The 18,798-nt window shown below is 39.1% G+C and overlaps 1 protein-coding gene across 2 annotated transcripts in view; it reads left to right on the plus strand.

Moving 5' to 3' along the window:
* The first annotated feature begins 2,863 nt into the window (after window positions 1-2,863).
* LOC148065591 (protein shisa-8) overlaps window positions 2,864-18,798 on the plus strand; it is a 97,426-nt gene continuing 81,491 nt past the window's right edge. The window contains exons 1-2 of one of the 2 annotated variants that reach the window (XM_087808815.1): window positions 2,864-4,298; window positions 6,646-7,240. In XM_087808815.1, coding sequence (XP_087664941.1) covers window positions 6,681-7,240 — 560 coding nt within the window. In that variant the 5' untranslated portion in view covers window positions 2,864-4,298; window positions 6,646-6,680. The remainder of the gene's footprint in view (window positions 4,299-6,645; window positions 7,241-18,798) is intronic. The other variant, XM_087808817.1, reaches the window with a different exon arrangement.

Below are 18,798 nucleotides of genomic sequence, written 5' to 3' on the forward strand. Positions count from 1 at the left end.
AATGGAAGATAAGAAGTCACTAAAGTCTTTCAAGAACATCGCCGCAGGACCAGGCGGACGGTAGATTGACACACAATAGAAAGGTCTTGTAGAACCAACCAAGATCATCTGAGACTCAAAAGAAGTGAATTCCTGTGTCTGAATCACTTTGCAAGAACAACTCTCCCTAAAAACAGTAGCAAGACCTCCTCCACGACCAGAGAGGCGAGGCTTCCCCAGGACAGCGCTCCCTACTGGACAGAGTTCGTTCAGATGAATAAACTCTTCCTCTCTCTGCCAAGTCTCAGAAAGACATAATAAATCCAAATTAACTCTTGTGAAAAGATCATTAAGAATAAAGGATTTATTAGTAATGGAGCGAACATTAAGAAGTCCCACATTCAGCACCGATGACGTCACTGACGACGCCGCGTCACTCACAGGCGCGCAGAGCGGGATCTTTTGAAGCGAACAGCGGTCACGTGGGTACCAGCTGTCACTGAAGTTCAACTCGGTTGTAAAAGTCGAATTAAAGAGAGGAAATGAAAAAATCTTACCACCTTTCGTTGAGGTCTGGACAGACGGCAGCGCTGATGTGTCGTCACACACAGTGAGAGGGATGTCGATCAAACATCGATGACGTTCGATGACGTCAGAGTTGTTCCGAGCGATCGCAACTGCACGTCTCATCCTGACCTGTACTCCAGCCCGACTCGATCCCTTGTGGAAATCGCCCGGTACTCGAGAGATCAAACGATATTCCACAGAGTCCGAGTCGATGAGAAGCGGAGCCGGAAACACGTTCACCGGACGTTGGTAACGGTCGCGAGTGAAGTCCTCCATCGACTCTCTGATGTTGAAAAGAGCATCACGATCATAGATCCGAGATGCTTGAGACATATCTTAAGTGATATGAGCATAATATCCGGACAAGTAGTCGTTAAAACGACTGTTTTGAGAGGAGAAGGTTGGAAAGAGGCGAGTTGCGAGAGAAAACCAAAGAAAAAAAAAGGAATTGACATGTTTACCTTCAAAGATGTACAGATGGCTGATATAGAAGATATACTGTAGAAGGCTGCAAAAGTGAGGTTTGTGGTCACTCTTTCAAGCCACTGTGATGTGCAGGGAATCATATGTGTAGCATTGTTATGATAACAATGAATTCTAAAGTAAAACCAGCAACATTTGTAGACATTTATCATGACAGTTTCCCCTTAAGGCAAAGCAAAATAAAATATATTCTACTATAATGGACATTATTTAAGTCATTTTTCATTATTTTATTTTATGTTTTTTCAAATTCTTCATCAATCTTTTTCCATTTTTATAAATTTTCCTCTGCTTAAAACTGTTCTAACATGGCAAGAGATGTGAGCCTTTCTCTCCTCTAATCTATTTAACACGGATCAACGACACTGAGATTCTGCTCAAAAAACGATTTAGCTTTTTACCTCTTTTTATTAGATTACTATTCAACTTGTTTGTTTTGAGGACACAATAGGGGTGTCTTGATAGAGCAACTGTGCCACTTTACCTCTGCAAATCCATTGTTCTACCTGTCCTTACCCCGCTCCATCTAGATTCCTCCACCCCCTATTCTTCTGTCAGGTCTTATTCCAGTTGCTATCCCTTTGTTGTTAAATTCCTCTCTCTTTCCTGTGATTGCTCCTCTCTTCTTTCCTCTTCTTTATCAAGTCTGTTCTCTCCCCCTTTTTCTGGGAGCTGCAAAGCTGTCTTCCTCTCTTCCAGCTTCCCCGTCTTATTTTCTCTTTTCTGTTTGTCTCAATCCTGCTTCCTTTCCCCCTCCTTTCCACACCCATTCCTGTGATCTCTTCTTTTCGCTCCTCCTAAATCAGCCCCGAGAGACACCAGCAACACACATGATCTAGTCATGCTCACGTTGAGAGAAGGAGCTAAGGGGTTTTCACACAATTGCTTTGTGTGTGCACAAAAAAACATTACATCCACAACCTACCACACATATATGCATATGTAAGGATGACAAACCAGTGCTCCATCAACAAACTGTTTTTTTTAAGACTGATGGGATTTTTGGGGAGAAAATAGAGCAGCAGAAAAACAAGCGGATAATGATAAGGAAGTAGGCTGGGCTGGAGGAGGAAGCAGAGGAAATGGGTTGTAAAGATGCGTTTGTATTTGAATAAAATTGAGGAAACATGACATAGAAACGGGGGATGGAGTATTCAAATATTACAATCCATCAGAGAATTTGTGATGGGAGGATTAAGACCACCTACAGGAAAGACAATGTAACCTTTACTTGTACACAGCCTATTTCAGTTTGTACATTTAATTACTCTTTGCTACCTCCATTCTTAATATAATTTTGTATATGTAATGCTTTTTCTTAGTTTAGTGAAGGTTAAATGATAAGAACAAGAAAAAAACCTGTGAAAAAAAGAAAAAGCTAAAAAAAATTGATAAATTTACATGCTATTATTTACGTATTTACTACAAAATCACATATTATTGTTTATTACATTACATTTAATACAAAATATTCAATAAGGTATTTATTCAATTTTGTGTCAAATTTCTATGTTCGGTATGTCGCGTGTCGACATCCCATAGTGGCAGAATTTAGTAATGTATGTAGAGCTGTATAACAAAGGAGAAGGAAAGCCTGTCAAAGATCAGAGCCAGGAAAAAAGGGGGAGTCAGCAAGGAAAACTGGGCTTATTCGACTGCCCAAGATATACGTGTGTGCGTGGAAGAGAGAGAGCAAGGGAGGGTTTCAGTGAGCAGCAGTGTTGGAGAGAGGGAGGAGCCAAAATGTGTGTGCGTATGTGTCTGTGATATTGTTATCCAGCACTGTCAGAGAACAGCAGCAGCAGCACGGGAAGCATCTCCGGACGGACACAGAAAGACCAAACGCATAGGATCTAAAGGAATAACAAACACCAAAAGATGAGAGGATGGAATAAAATAATGGGCATTTTATCGAAGCTGATTTTCCTGCTACTTCACACTTTGGTTTGGAGCTTCTCACAAGCAGAGCACCAGTGAAAACACATACATATGATATATATATAAAACTCCTATACATATATATCAAATTATGCCTGTTTTCATAGAAGCTGCAGCTGGACAAGGACTGAGCAGAGCAGGGTGACTACATAGTGTGAGAATTTGGGAAATTATACAATTTTGTTAAAACTGTTGATTCCTTTTGAGTCATTTTTGGACAAAAGGGGAGGGTTGCTAAATTGAAACAAATGCCAAGCAAAGAGGTTCCTGCCACAGTCCTATACTTCCAAAGGAAGCTTCTTTTGAAAACAGGATTTTGTTTTTTGATCTGCCCACATTGAAGTTGGGACGTAGCACATCCACTTGTCGTCCGAAATCATTCCAGGTGCAGGAGTCCACAGGTACTTCCTTTAGCTACGAAAAAAAGCACACAGCTCAGGCAAAAGGGGAGGTAAGTGTCCGGAGTAGGATTATGTAAATAGGTATGCAACAGAAGAAGCTGCAAGATCCAACGTTCTGGTCGCTCCAGTTATTCCATCAGCAGTGTTGAATGTGGTGGCACTTAGGATACCTGATCATAACATTAGCCCTCCCCTTCATCCTCCTCCTTCCTCTCCTCCACTTGAAGGACAGAGAAGGCTGACAAGGGTTTCCAAGCTGCTGTCTTGGGTTGGAGTAGTTATCCAAGAAAAGCAGGAATGGACTTACAGCCTCAAGAGCACCATAAAAACTGAGACCTATCGGAATCCTCTTGTGTTGCTTGATAGTGACTGAGTTCTGTGACCAGGGGAATTGGAGCTAATGGTGAATATGTGTGTGAGTGCGTGTGTGTGAGGAGGGCACTTAACACAAAGGACTATCTTGGATCATGGAAAAGAGCATGGAGTGATGTTGTGAAAAATGAACAGCAGCTTTTCCCACCTTTGGTGTTCCATCTGCTTGTTAGACTGTTATGATTAACTGCTGAGAAGACAATGAGTGAGTTGACATGATGTTTTCTGGGAAAAAATGAGCACGACTAGAAAAAAAAAGCTTCCAACAGTGACATTCTCACAGAGGTAATAGTGGTAGATGCTAGATTTAAACATCTGGACCAGTGGACCTCTGTATCGGAAATATAACACCAAGTTTGGAAGTCTTACATTACTGCGGCTTTTACAAGAACCATTAGATCCGCTCAAAAGGCAGAGACTTGACTCATCAGCTTAGTGCTTGTGCTTTTGCTTGGCATGCCTGAGGCAAATTCACCTTTAGGTAACAAGACTTTCTAAACTGGAGAACCTGGATTTGTCCACAACAACCTCACCTGCCGTCTGATCACACAATAGAAGGTGAAATAAGTGATTTTGGTTAAAATATTTACCTGATATGCTGCTTTTTACTTGGATTAGTCGTTTCCATGATGGTTGTTGAAAAAATACAAAATATATTCTTCCCTTCAGGGTTTAACATGGTGTCCTCTTTCTTGTACTGTAATCTTGGCTAATCCACGTTATTCTTTTAGTATGCTACACCAAAACACTACAACGTGTGAGTGAGTAGAAGTACTAAAATGGTCTACTCCCCTTGTCGACTAAAGAATTTTTTAGAGTTATCTGTATATTTTTAGAGTTCTTGACAAAATGTAGATTCATTTTAATCGCGATTAGAGCTCAAGTTCATCTTCCTCCAAAATGACATGCCTAAAAACATCCAAATACCTCCATGGTGCAATCTTTAATTTCCTTTGTGTATTTAAGCCCCGACAAGAGGAATTGTTCCTGAAAAAAAATGAATAAGTCTATATTTAAGCATGTTCTTAGTGTAATGCTGCTAGGCCAGCATAGATATTTCACATGCTCACTAGCACTTGTAATGTGTTTCAATGAGGAAAGAAATCTGGACCTGAGAGACTGATAAAACCTCCCCTACAAACAAATTTGAAATATACAGAATTATTTAAGTTTTTTTTTTTTAAAACAATTTCTCATGTCAAGGCTTCAATAAAAGATGGACATTACAGAGGTATGGAGGTATTTGGATGTTTTTAAGTGCGTCATTTTTGCCCATCGCTCTAAAAAGTAACTGATTACTCTGAAAATATTGGAAACCCTTAGTTCACCCAAAAAATATTCTAGCACCTTGTTATTGTTACCTTGTTTTGACAAATATAATGATTGGAGGAAACTGCTCAAATGAGCTGATACCCAAACGTTTTCCATAGTTTTCTTAACGCTTGTGCGAGGTAGGTTTGAGGTATCCCTTGTGTTGCCTTTGGTCAAGGTGAATGAATTCAAGCCCTTCATGTTTTTCTGGTCTGGGAGGTCTTTCACCTTGACCCAGAAGCAACCCAATGGATACCTCAAACACATTCGTTTTCAGCCTCTGAGTTACCTTGAACCAGAGGTCGCACAAGGGTTAAATAAAACCCACCCTAGTCTATTAATACCTATGTTTGAAGAAAACAATGGTTTTATAAATGTTTTGGATGATCATTAGAAGCAAATTTGAAATAAAACAAATTTGATTTAAATTGCAGTTCATTCAAACCTGTAAGTAGCTAACTCCTCACACAATCAATATTTGGATAGTCATAAACATATTATTGACAAGAACCTATACAACCCTACTGCCATCACAAAATTACCAAATATCTCCATTGAATCAACTGAATAATAACCAATCCAAAACACAAACTTCATTATGAATGAGAATTGCAGTCCATTTTGAGCAGAAACCTAACCAACTGGCAACATGGCTTCAAAGACATAGGCCCATTTCCTGTTCATGTTGTCACAATGTTTTTTCTGAAAAGGGTGGGAGAGGGGACATTTACTTAAAAAAACCCCAGCTACAATTAGGGTCCATCTTGAATTTGTTATCTAAATTTGGCACACTATATTAAACAACTTATGTGACCATCAAAATTCATCCATACCATACTAGTTTTTAAAAAACATCAGATTATGTAAAACAAAAACGAAACGATACAACTCTGGAACTTGATACATTAAGAAATACCTTTGATTAAAAAAGAAAAAGATTTTTCCGAACTGGTCTTTGAAAAAAACAAAACGATGCAGAAAATGAAAAAAAATTAAATAAATCAATATTTTTTGATGGTAAGAAGAGAAGAGAAAAACAAACATTTAAACTGTATTTATATTAACAATGGCAACGAAAATGCTTTATTTACAAAACTGCCTTTTTCTCATTTTGATGAATTTAGATACTTTTTTAGATTTTTCATGAGATAATTAAATGGACCGGCCATGTTTGTAGAATGAACAATTTTACCTATGCATGAATCTTCAGGGATTGCTCTGAAGTGATAAATCAACTAACTAACTTACGCTCAACAAAGTAAAAGATCACTTTTTGTACGATAAAAGCCGACTTGCACTTTCAGTGAGGTTGCTTCTGTGTTGCTCACAAGGGGTTCATTGACTCCAACTGGAAGCACAGTGTAATGGGGGATTGATTTATTTCGATCTTGTTCTTTTCTCTTGACAGCAATTTACCTCTCTGTAATTGTGTGCCCTTATAACTCTCACAGTGGTAATTGAATGCCGAACATCTTTCCTACAGGAATTCATTTATTTTATGTGTTGGTAAACCAATTGTGAACATCTTTATTAGAGCACACATTTCATTTTAAGGAGGAAATGTTTGTTTCCAATGTTTTGTTCTGTCTTACAGGGTCTTGTCACAAAAGCACTGGGAAAGTCTGAAGAATGGCACCCTACATTCGACCAGTCTTGGTCAGCTTGATGCTGGCAGTTCTCTTGGGTTGGACACTACCAGGTGGACTAAACTCTGGGGCATTAGGTCAGGCTTTGTCCCAAGTCTTGACCAACAACCTTACAATAGAACCATCTGTACTTCCGGAGGCTGCATTGGCGACACCAAGCCCTGGTTCAGATGATGCTCCTGGTATTGGAAGCCGTTGCTGGGGCTACTATGACGTCATGGGTCAGTGGGACCCGCCATTTAACTGCAACGCCGGCATATACATGTTCTGCTGTGGCTCCTGCTTCTACCGCTTCTGCTGCCAGTTCAAAGTTCACAGTTTGGACCAGACATCTTGTTCCAACTATGACACACCTGTGTGGGCAAACACAGGACGACCAGCGGCTCCTGTCACAGAGGTCCATCAGGAACCTGACCGGGATCGGACCCATATGATTGTGTATATTATCTGTGGAGTGGTGGCTATCATGGTGCTGGTCGGGATTTTCACAAAACTCGGGCTGGAGAAGAGTCAAGGTGGACAAACGGACATGACCAACTCCAGGTAGGTCATGCAATGTTTTGTCTTCAGTTGAATTGACACATGATTTCTTTTTAAATCAGTTCCAACACTTGCAATTGCCTTAAAAAGGCAAGTAATGTTTGTGCAACCTGGTTAAACCCAAGCTTTACCAGAAACATGGTAAAAGCTCTATCTTTCGTAGTTGTTTGGCTATTTCAAACGGAATTTGGATCCAGTTTGTCATCATTAATAGCCACAAAATCATAATTTTCCGGTTCAAGCTACTCATAGAAAGAAATCACTCATAAAAAAGTTAGGATTTTAATTATAATGATACATTATTGTTATTTTATGTAGTTGTCAGTTATAAGTTGTGTTTTTTTCTTTTTAAACTTACAAACATTTTGACATTTCTCTGTTTTGTACAAAACTCATGGGTGGGCTTTACTCGTTTGGATGTGTTTGTGTAAGTGTGTGTGTATATTTTGCATGTGCGCGTTTGTGCGCCTGGATGTTTTCATGAGTATGAGGGATGATTAGATACAGGTTTGTAGCCTTTATAAAAATATGCGAAATACAAAAAAACGCAAATAGAAGGTGGGCACATTTTTTATAAAAAGACAAGAGAATATCCCAGCAAGAAGTAAATTAATTAGAAGTGGTTTTTCCTTCATAACATGGGATCACGTGCAAGAAAGCGACATCAGCTGGTTAATAAATTCAGCCACGAGGATTGTGATAATATGGGTGATGTAATCAGACGGACTGCAGAGAGGGAGAGGGAGAGGGAGCGGGAGAGGGAGAGGAAGAGAGAGAGAGAGATGAAATCACGATGGTGAGACTTACAAAAACAAAATACTCAATGTGTTTAGGGTGCGTTTGACTTTGTTACTGTTGCTGTCATTTCATTTTCACCAGTGATTGATTTAACCACTGTGGAAATTATCTGTCTGCAGTGAATGATGGTAAAAGAGAGTGTGATTTTTGGATGGGCGCTATATTGATCTGGCTGGAGAACACCCAACGGCTAATTGTAGTGCAGGAGCCATGTTTTTGTTTCACTGAATCAAGGGGGAAGAAGAGGGTAGAGTGTTTGTGAGGGCTGGTGACGAGCCAACCAATCAGCATCTGTTGTTCCAGAGGTCCTATAAAATACAGCCATCTAGTGGAAAGCTTCCAAAAGTTTATGCAGCTAATATGCTCACATAAAAGGATGTTATATTGCTGCCTACATGATTCTACCTTGTGCATTTTAACTCTGACCTGTATTCCACACTTAGGGACCCCAGCTTGTAGTGACCTACATTTTAATGAAAAGGTATTGTAAAAAAAAGGCTTGTATAGCAGCACATTCATGCTAAATTGTTAAATGATAAAAAAGAAAACAAAAAACAGTTGTTATTTTTGCAGATTAGCTACACCATGAAATTGTTATCCTGCAAGAAGCTCAGTATAACCAGTGCTCCAGAATAAATTTGGAATTCCTTCCATGCGGTATCTAGGTAGTCTGTTTAAATATAGGATAAAGGATTCATTTGACTGTGCCATGTGTGCACATTAACCGAATAAATCTAGCCACAGAGCTAAAAAGATTTGTAAACCTTGGGTCAGGCAATAACGACAGTGAGCAGTGAGAAATGTTACAACGCTCGATGCAAAAACATATCTAATAGCTGGAGACGGCTCCCCCGTTTTCTTTCCTGTGAAACTCTTCATCTCAAAAACATCTGCTTTTGCATCCGAGTCTGCATCCTCTTGGAATCTTTAAGAAAAAAAGTAATTCATAAATATTAATGTTGTCTTTTGTATGGCATTCCTATTAAAGAGAATATCTAGTTCAGTTACATAAGCATGTACTGTCTATTTCAGGAAAACGATAAATAGATAAACGATATATGGACCAATAGACATATCACGAGCGAAGACTAGCAATGAAGACTGGTTTTAAGTAAATGCTGTGTGTGTTGAAATATTTGAAGATGGTTGATTTGAGGTTTGAACTCTTAAGCAGTGGCGGGTCGTGCATTTCCCACACAGGCGTAAGTTGTGCACGTTTGAATCAATGCACCTCTCAATAACTACTTTAGGTTTTTGTATACCACAAGGATCTGACTGTGTACTGTTATAGGTCAATAAGACGTTTAGATCATCATCAAATGAACACAACATCAGGGCATTATATCAATATATCATGCCAACTACAGTCTGTGTGGTTTCCATGGCAACGACACACACTCTGCATAAAAACTTAGTAACACAACAACACACAGAGGAACAAGAACAGCTAGAATTTAATCAGCGGCAACGTCACGTTAAGAGTTGCGAATATATCAATGATCGACACACAACAGCCCAGTTTGGTTAACACAATCCTTTAGCTGCCGTTTATTTCAATGTACAAGAGCCACCTCTCAAAATTCTGATGGCCTCAGGTAGATTTCTTCTGGCAACACATGACAGCTCAAATATGATTGGATGAAAGCTCTAACATGAATGTACAATCCTGTAAGCAGTGTAAGCAAGAGTAAAAAAGACTATGAGGAATAATTGAATACATGTTTATGAAAAATAAACAATAAAAAAATAAGTTTTGAACTCAATTAAAATTAAAAAAATCTGATTATCTTTAGACCAGCACAGAAGGCCTTGCTGCTTTTAAGTCAGACTTGTTCAAGGTGTGTCGTCCTTGTAACCACCATCTATATTTTCATGCAAGTTATTTTTCATCTAAAAAAAAAAAAGGAATGGTTTTTATACTTAACATGAAAGATTGAAGAAGAAAATGTCATATAAAATACCAAGTCCATAGACTGGACAACACATTGTTGTATAAGGTTGGTTTAGTTTTGTGTCTTATTGTGTGTTGTTTTTTTTTTCTTGCTGTGAAAGAAAAGTTGGCCTAAGCCATACAAATAAGAGCGTAATTTAAAAATCGTCCCGAGTTTACAAACAAATAAGGATCTAAACCAAGACACACAAAAACATCAAAGCTAAAGTCATGCATCTCTCCTTGACAATGCCAAGCAAATGGAATGGTGCAGGAAACCAGTTAAAACTATTACAATGAAAGTGTTTCCAGGGGAAATGGAATTGTAAACAAATTAAATCTAATTTTCAATTAGCCCTCCTGCCGCAAAGACAGGAACTAGCTGAGGGATGACATGGGTGTCAAGAAGTGGCGCCAGTTTCAGAAGGGCTTCCCCTTCTGCACTGCAGACTGCATGCACATCGAGGCAGTAACAAGGAAAATCTCTGGCTCTCACAGACCTGTTACTTCTTCTTTAAGAAGCTCTTCTGTCCTCCACTCCTTACCTGTATTAATGGCACCTGTTTGAAGTCGTTATCTGTATAAAAGACACCTGTCCACAGCCTCAAACAGTCAGACTCCAAACTCCACTATGGCCAAGACCAAAGAGCGGTCGAAGGACACCAGGAAAAGAATTGTAGACCTGCACCAGACTGGGAAGAGTGAATCTACAATAGGCAAGCAGCTTTGTGTGAAAAAATCAACTGTGGGAGCAATTATCAGAAAATGGAAGACATACAAGACCACTGATAATCTCCCTCTGGGGCTCCATGCAAGATCTCATCCCGTGGGGTCAAAATGATCATGAGAACGGTGAGCAAAAATCCCAGAACCACACGGGGGGACCTGGTGAATGACCTGCAGAGAGCTGGGACCAAAGTAACAAAGGTTACCATCAGTAACACACTACAACGACAGGGAATCAAATCCTGCAGTGCCAGACGTGTCCCCCTGCTTAAGCCAGTGCATGTCCAGGCCCGTCTGAAGTTTTCCAGAGGGCACATGGATGATACAGCAGAGGATTGGGAGAATGTCATGTGGTCAGATGAAACCAAAGTAGAACTTTTTGGTATAAACTCAACTCGTCGTGTTTGGAGGATGAAGAATACTGAGTTGCATCCCAAGAACACCATACCTACTGTGAAGCATGGGGGTGGAAACATCATGCTTTGGGGCTGTTTTTCTGCTGAGGGGACAGGACGACTGATCCGTGTTAAGGAAAGAATGAATGGGGCCATGTATCGTGAGATTTTGAGCCAAAACCTCCTTCCATCAGTGAGAGCTTTGAAGATGAAACGTGGCTGGGTCTTCCAGCATGACAATGATCCCAAACACACCGCCCGGGCAACGAAGGAGTGGCTTCGTAAGAAGCATTTGAAAGTCCTGGAGTGGCCTAGCCAGTCTCCAGACCTCAACCCCATAGAAAATCTGTAGAGGGAGTTGAAAGTCCATGTTGCTCGGCGACAGCCCCAAAACATCACTGCTCTCGAGAAGATCTGCATGGAGGAATGGGCCAAAATACCAGCTACTGTGTGTGCAAACCTGGTAAAGACCTATAGTAATCGTTTGACCTCTGTTATTGCCAACAAAGGTTATATTACAAAGTATTGAGTTGAATTTTTGTTATTGACCAAATACTTATTTTCCACCATAATTTACAAATAAATTCTTTAAAAATCCTACAATGTGAATTCCTGGATTTTTTTTTTCACATTCTGTCTCTCACATTTGAAGTGTACCTATGATGAAAATCATAGACATCATCAGACCTCTGTCATTATTTTAAGTGGGAGAACTTGCACAATTGGTGGCTGACTAAATACTTTTTTGCCCCACTGTAGCTGAAAAAATCCCAACGTAACAATTTCACATAAACTCTAGTAACGATTAAACAATAATAATGTCTCAATCAAGTCTTCAATTTAATTTTTACTTATAAATAGATTGTTATTGTTTGATCTGTGTGCAAATTGTATTGACTTTACATGCCTTGTATCAAATGTGTTCTCTTTGTACTTCCTAAAGTATTGGGACAACAATCGCTCGCCCCAGGAGCGCGCATTTTAATTACAAAATACAACTAAATAATCAAACTCCGAATTGTGTGACACCACTTTTTAAACATAACATCACATCCGATGCCAGATGCCACAGGTCCCGAGAGGATGTACGAAGAGACATTGATTATCGAGGTGCAGAAATACATCTTGAGATGCCCATTACTACGCAAATCTGATACTCCCGTGCGAGCTTGTAGTTCTCCCATGATCTTGCGACTCCAGCTCCTCCGGTCTCCGCGAATCGCTGCAACGGATCGGAGACGGACCAGAAACAGATAGAGTGGGCGAGGGTTTGCTGCATTTGGTTAGAGCTAAAATGCGCCAGAGTCAGATCGGAGTGCAGACGTATCCAGTGGTTACACCCAGCAGCTCCAGGCATGCTTGAGCAGGCATTCCTCTCTCAAGAGAAGACTCCCAGCCACTACTCCTTGCCAGTCTGTAATTCATACCACACTCCGCACTCCTGCCCCAAGACTCCACGCTCCTTTCCCTGAATCCTCCACCATACCTCCTCATCCTCCTGTTTGTGTCTCCTCCAAGTCCACGTCCAGTGCATGCGTCTGCCGTCCACTTCCTCCTCCGGTCCTTTCCCTCTGCACTCCAAGTTAAGTCCCTCAGTTTTGCCCTGTCCTAGTTTTAGTTTTATTTCTTATTGTTCTAGTTTTCTCCTTCACTTCCTTAAAACAGATTGTGTTTTTTTTTTTTGCATTAGCCTAGTTGTGTTTTTTGTTGTAGTTATATAGAATTAGCTTCCTTGGTGCCCCCTACTGCCAGTTCTTGACTTCTTGTGTTTGTTACCAATACATTTTTTTTTGTTTACGCCCAAAGTTGTCTCGAGGGTTTTGCTTGCGCCTAGATCTATGTGATTTCCGTAACATCACTTTTAACTAGGAATGAACATATCTAGCATATTTCCACTCAATGAGACATTCACAAGTTGTAATTGTGTCTCATATGAAAATGTTTGTATTTTAAACGATACAAAAAGAAACCCTTAAGATTACCGTAAGTAGTATACTTTTTTTTTTTTAATATAATTTTATTTTAGATTTATCTCGAGACAGCCATCACTTAACAAACAATGTTCATGACCTTTGACATCTAGATGAAGTTAAACCACAACCTAGTTGAAACACTAAAATGGGGATTCGGAATGTTCAATTGTAGGAGATCAAAAGTAAAATTGTGTGGATGAGGGAGAGTGGGATCGAGGAAGGATGGTTGGATGGAAAAACAGAAACTCATAAGATAAAGGCGCAAATTATATATAGTTATAATTTATGATGTATTCTTATATTTGTTTCTTCGTAAAAAAAAATCTATGGCAACATCAGGCTCTGACAAACTTAATTAAAAAAAAAATAAATGGACGGACAGGCAAAAGGACCGCCCGGGTATTATGTTTTATTTCTGGATAATGATGATGGCTTTTTTAAGTGAACATTTAACTCATTGAGAAAAAATACCCTTAGGTGAACTTTTCCAGCAGAGGGCACAATGGATATGTTAATAGTTGTGTCAGAAGCCTATTTTGTCTCCTATCGACCATTGTATTTACGTTAAAAACATCTATCCATCTTTAAGTTGTCCCTTATATAAGCAGACCCCATAGCTTAATGTGTTGAGTGCTTCACCGAGTAGGATCCATGAGCGAGTTTGATCCTGGCTTACCCATCCTACTCGGATTAAAGTGAATTTAGTTAAAATAATGCACGCTTAAAACTGGTTATGAAAAAAAACACGCCCACAACTGCTCAATTTTTGATGTAGGGCGACCACACACTTTATTTACCCCGGACATATCCCCTTTTTGTGGGGGCCTTTCCGGAGAAAATTTATAAATCTTTGAAATGTCTGTGGTTTAGAGTTTGTGTAGCGTGTACTTTATCTTCGCGTCACACACTGTAATTAACATTTGCAATAAAAAATATCTCTATTACTTTTGGTTTTGTCATTTTATTTACTTTTGCATTAACCATTAGCATAAGGGTGGGGGTGCAGAAGAACTTGTCCATTTGTACAAAACTTTTAATTGAAATACTAATCAATATTAATCAATACCACAGACTGGAGCATGTTCAGAGGCACCATCGAGAGCTACCTGTCAAGCTGCATCACCATGTGGTTTAATATCACATTTATATCACATATCATTTTTTTTACATTTGTAAGTATTTTGGAATGTGTAAGGGTATTTTTGTCCCAGGAAGAAAAAGCTTCTGAAATCATTTCAAAAATATATTTGGTCATCATGCTGAATTATAATTTAGTATATTTATTCATATAAGTATAAGTATATTTTAATATATATTATACTTCCTCTGAATTATTAATATTTAACTAAAATGTATATAAAATGTGAATATTTTGAATTAATGGTTAACAATTTATGGCATAAATACATCTTTCATATATTGCCCTTTCTCGTTATTAAAGTGTTTTTCTTTTTTTACCCATATATTTGGCTTGGTGTTTAATTGACCACCCCTGGTATAAAGAGAAATAAATCTGCTTGAAAACCATTATTTTATAATAATAGTAATCATTTATAGTAATGATTTAGAATGATTGAGTGATTTGTGATTTTCAAGTCCAAACTACCAATTATATGTTTTGTATAAGAAGAGATACAACTTTGGACACACAGCAGTTTCAAGGCTAAATGGTGCAAAGGTTTTGTTTAGAAATGCAGCTGCAGGTGAACAAGATGATTTGCTATTCTTGCAAAATGTAGTGTGGTTGTGGGCTGAGTAGGTTTGTCCTCCATATTGCGTTGCTCTTGTAAGTCTTGGATGTTTGAAAACAGGCAATTTACCATTGCCTTCCCTTTCACTTCACTGATCCTGGTAATAGTCTTGTACCAGCGAGGATTGACGCTTGCTCCAAGTGGCTCTGACAGAAAATCAACCGCCTGCATGTAGCTGTTTGCTGGAGTGGGCACAGTAGCATCCTCAATTTATTTGTCTCAGTCCAGCAATCGGTTCTTTCCATCTCAAGTATTATGTATGACCATTAGCCTTATTGGCCTATTTCTTACACTCCTCTCAAATAACACTGTTTCACTGTTATCTTCCACCCAGTACAGCTCTCAAAACAATGGTACACTACAGGCGTGTCATATTGTAGTTTGACCAAAATTGATATAATTGCATATGTCAATAGTTAAACATTCATTCATTTGGCACATGTCTTCTAATGTGTGAATGTACTCACAAGCTCACAGTAGAGCACATGATGATGTAGCCTTAATTATGATATATCCAAGTAGAAGAGTATTAGCTCTTCCAAGATTCACAAGAGGAAATGTAATTTTGAACCCTGAAGAATGAGAATTTCATTGCAGACATTTTTGCAAATTTATTAAAAAAGAAAAACTGAAAGATCACATGGTCATAAGTATTCAAGCCCCTCTGCTGTGACACTCAACTCATGTGTTCATTTCTTCTGATCCTCCTCAAGATGGGTCTACTCCATAGACATATATACTTAGACACCGCATCGACTGCTGCCGCCCACTAGAGCGGTATGTACTGTATACAGGGCGGCCATCTAGGTACGAGGTACAGTGCATTACGTCTATTGAGGAATTTTGTGTTTAAAATATAAAAGTCATCTTAAATTGCTCATTTGTAAATCTTTTTTCACAGAGTGTGTGTGTTTTTTAAACCTCAGACCAGATAGACATTATTAGAAGGAATATTTTACTATAAAAAAACATTTTTAAGTGATACATGAAACTAATATGAAAGGTATGCTGAGGATAATGTTACAATATTACATAATGTTTTAAAATGAAATATTCTATTGAGAAAACATGGGGTAAAATTATGATTAGGATCACTCCGATGTAATAAGAAGTGCAGCGTACAAATGACAGTTGATATTTGATACTGCCTCAGTAATAGATTTTTAAATAAAACCCTCTTAGAAATTAAACTAATTTGACAGAAGTTACCCCTTCTGATGCAACTGCACTTGGGACATCCGTCTTTAGTGGATGTATGTGTCTATTTTACATATGTCTATGGTTCTACTCCTTCATTGGAGTCCAGCTGTGTTTAATTAAACTGATTGGACTTGATTAGGAAAGACACACACCTGTCTATATAAGACCTTACAGCTCACAATGCATGTCGGAGCAAATAAGAATCATGAGGTCGAAGGAACTCCCCGAAGATCTCGGAGACATAATTGTGGCAAGGCACAGATCTGGCTAAGGTTACAGAAGAATTTCTGCAGCACTCAAGCTCTAGGTTCCTAAGAGCACAGTGGCCCCCATAATCCTTTAATAGAAGAAGTTTGGGAAGACCAGAACTGTTCCAAGACCTGGCCGTCCAGCCAAACTGAGCAATCGTGGGAGAAGAGCCTTGGTGATAGAGGTAAAGAAGAAAGCCAAAGATCATTGTGAGATACAGTGGGGAGATGGGAGAAAGTTCCCGAAAGTCAACGATCACTGCAGCCCTCCACCAATCGGGGCTTAATGGCAGAGTGGCCCGACGCAAGCCTGTACTCAGTGAAAGCCCACATAGAGTTTGCCAAAAAACCTGAAGGACTCCCATACTATGAGAAATAAGATTCTCTGGTCTGATGAGAACAAGATTGTACTCTTTGGCCTCAATTCTAAGAGGTATGTGTGGAGAAAACCATGCACTGCTCATCACCTGCCCAATACTATCCAACAGTGAAGCATGGTGGTGGCAGGATCATGCTACGGGGATGTTTTTCAGCTGCAGGAACAGGGCTAATGGGTGCAATTGAGGGTAGATGAAAGCAGGCTTTGGAACAAGTTTGTGATTGTCATTCTTGACTGGCCCAGTCAGAGCTCTGACCTAAACCCAACTCGAGCATCTCTGGAAAGACCTGAAAATGACTGTCCATCAACGTTCACCATCCAACCTAACAGAACTGGAGAGGTACTGACAAAAAGAATGGCAGAGGATCCCAAAATGTGGAAAACTTGTTGCATCATTCCCAAGAAGACTCAAAAGGGTGCTTCTACTCATTACTGAGCAAGGGGTCTGATGTTTCAGTTTTCCCTTAATTACATTTGCAGAATTTTCTAAATTTTAATGGCCCATCCATGCAAGTGTCCTGCACCTCATAAAAGTCCATAATTCACTGAAACAGTTCGAATACTAAGGTTTATTTATTTTTCTGAGCAAACTATTTGAGAGAAACCAGATGAATTTAAGTCTGAGACCAATATTCTCAATTGAAAAAGAGTGGAACTGGTTGAAGATCCTGGTATTGTAAATAAGTCAAGGAAGGATGTTTGCAAATATTGCGAGTATGACTCTAAGAATCAGCACACGTAAGGTCTTCCAGGCAACTCTAGGAGAGGAAAACCTAGTACTGGGTATGGTTATCATTTAGGCTTTTTTTGCGAAACTTGTTCCAAACTGACCTGACTCACATATTTCATTATTTGTATTGGTACACCTACAGAGAGGTATACCCAAGAAACATTTTAGAGCATTTCTTTCTCAAAACATTGAGAACATTTCTGGTTAAATACTTGCTTGAACCAAGATTTGACAAACCTGTTTACTTGTTGGACAATATCTACAAGTCCATGGGATTCAATAAAGTCGCCCAAGTTCAATGTATTAGAGTATTTTAATATTACTGGTGTAACAACTAAAATATTTTAAAGACAGTCATCTTTATAAATAATAATAAATAATAATGAATATCTTCCAAACAGTTCAGCTCTCTAAACAATGACACAGTTCAGCTCACACTGTAAACACAATAATTGCAGAATGGGTCCAGGCTCTGTAGTGGATTCCCTTTTATGTTGAGTCCAATTTCTCTGGAAGCTTTTCACCTATGAGACCAGCCTGGCTATTCATCATCGGTTTTTTTTTTTCACAAAACATTGTTTTTTTTCAGATTTCAAGCAATAACAAATGTATTGTTTTTAAACTGGACCTTGCTTATATTTCTAAGGGGGACAGGGCGGCCCAGTTCATAGCTTCAATGCCTTTGTCTTAAAGAAACTGCATACACACTCCAGCCACATGAGGTCTAGCATTGTCTTGCATTATGAGGAACTCTGGGCCAACCGCACCAGCGTATGGTCTTACGAGGGGTCTGAACATCTCATCTCGGTACCTAATAACTACCTGTAGTGAGCACATTACTAACCCACTGCCATTCGGTCATTATGGAGGATGTTGCAAGTAGCAGAACGTTCTTCCCGTCACGTCTTTCACATGTGCTCAGTGTAACCATTATTTTTACCTGTGAAGTTTACAATTTGCCAATCTTAGTATTCTCTGGCCAAACGTCCTGCATGGTTTAGGCTGTGAATAACTATCCCCCCTATGGAAGTTGGGCCCTCATACCACCCTCATGGAGTCATTTTCTGACCATTTGAGCAGACAGATGCACAATTGTGAACTGCTGGAGGTCATTTTGTAGGGCTCTGGCAGTGCTCCTTCTGTTCATTCTTGTACAAAGGCAGAGGTAGTGGTTCTGCCCTCCTATGGCCTCCTCCACAACTACAAACAATATATGACATTTAATTAAATTAGTGGAGAATAGCAGGTTTAAAATCCAGATTATGTTCATGATTGTGAATTATAAATGTAAATCAACGCAATATATTACACATTCAACATGATTAAATGTTGTTTAAAAAATAATATTAGAACATAAGTATATAGACTAATAATAAGCTTAAATAAAATCATATTTAAACAGTTGTCAGGTATATTTCCTGACAAGTTTCT

This window comes from Callionymus lyra, chromosome 15 (assembly GCF_982586985.1).
Source record: "Callionymus lyra chromosome 15, fCalLyr1.hap1.1, whole genome shotgun sequence".
Taxonomy (NCBI): domain Eukaryota; kingdom Metazoa; phylum Chordata; class Actinopteri; order Syngnathiformes; family Callionymidae; genus Callionymus; species Callionymus lyra.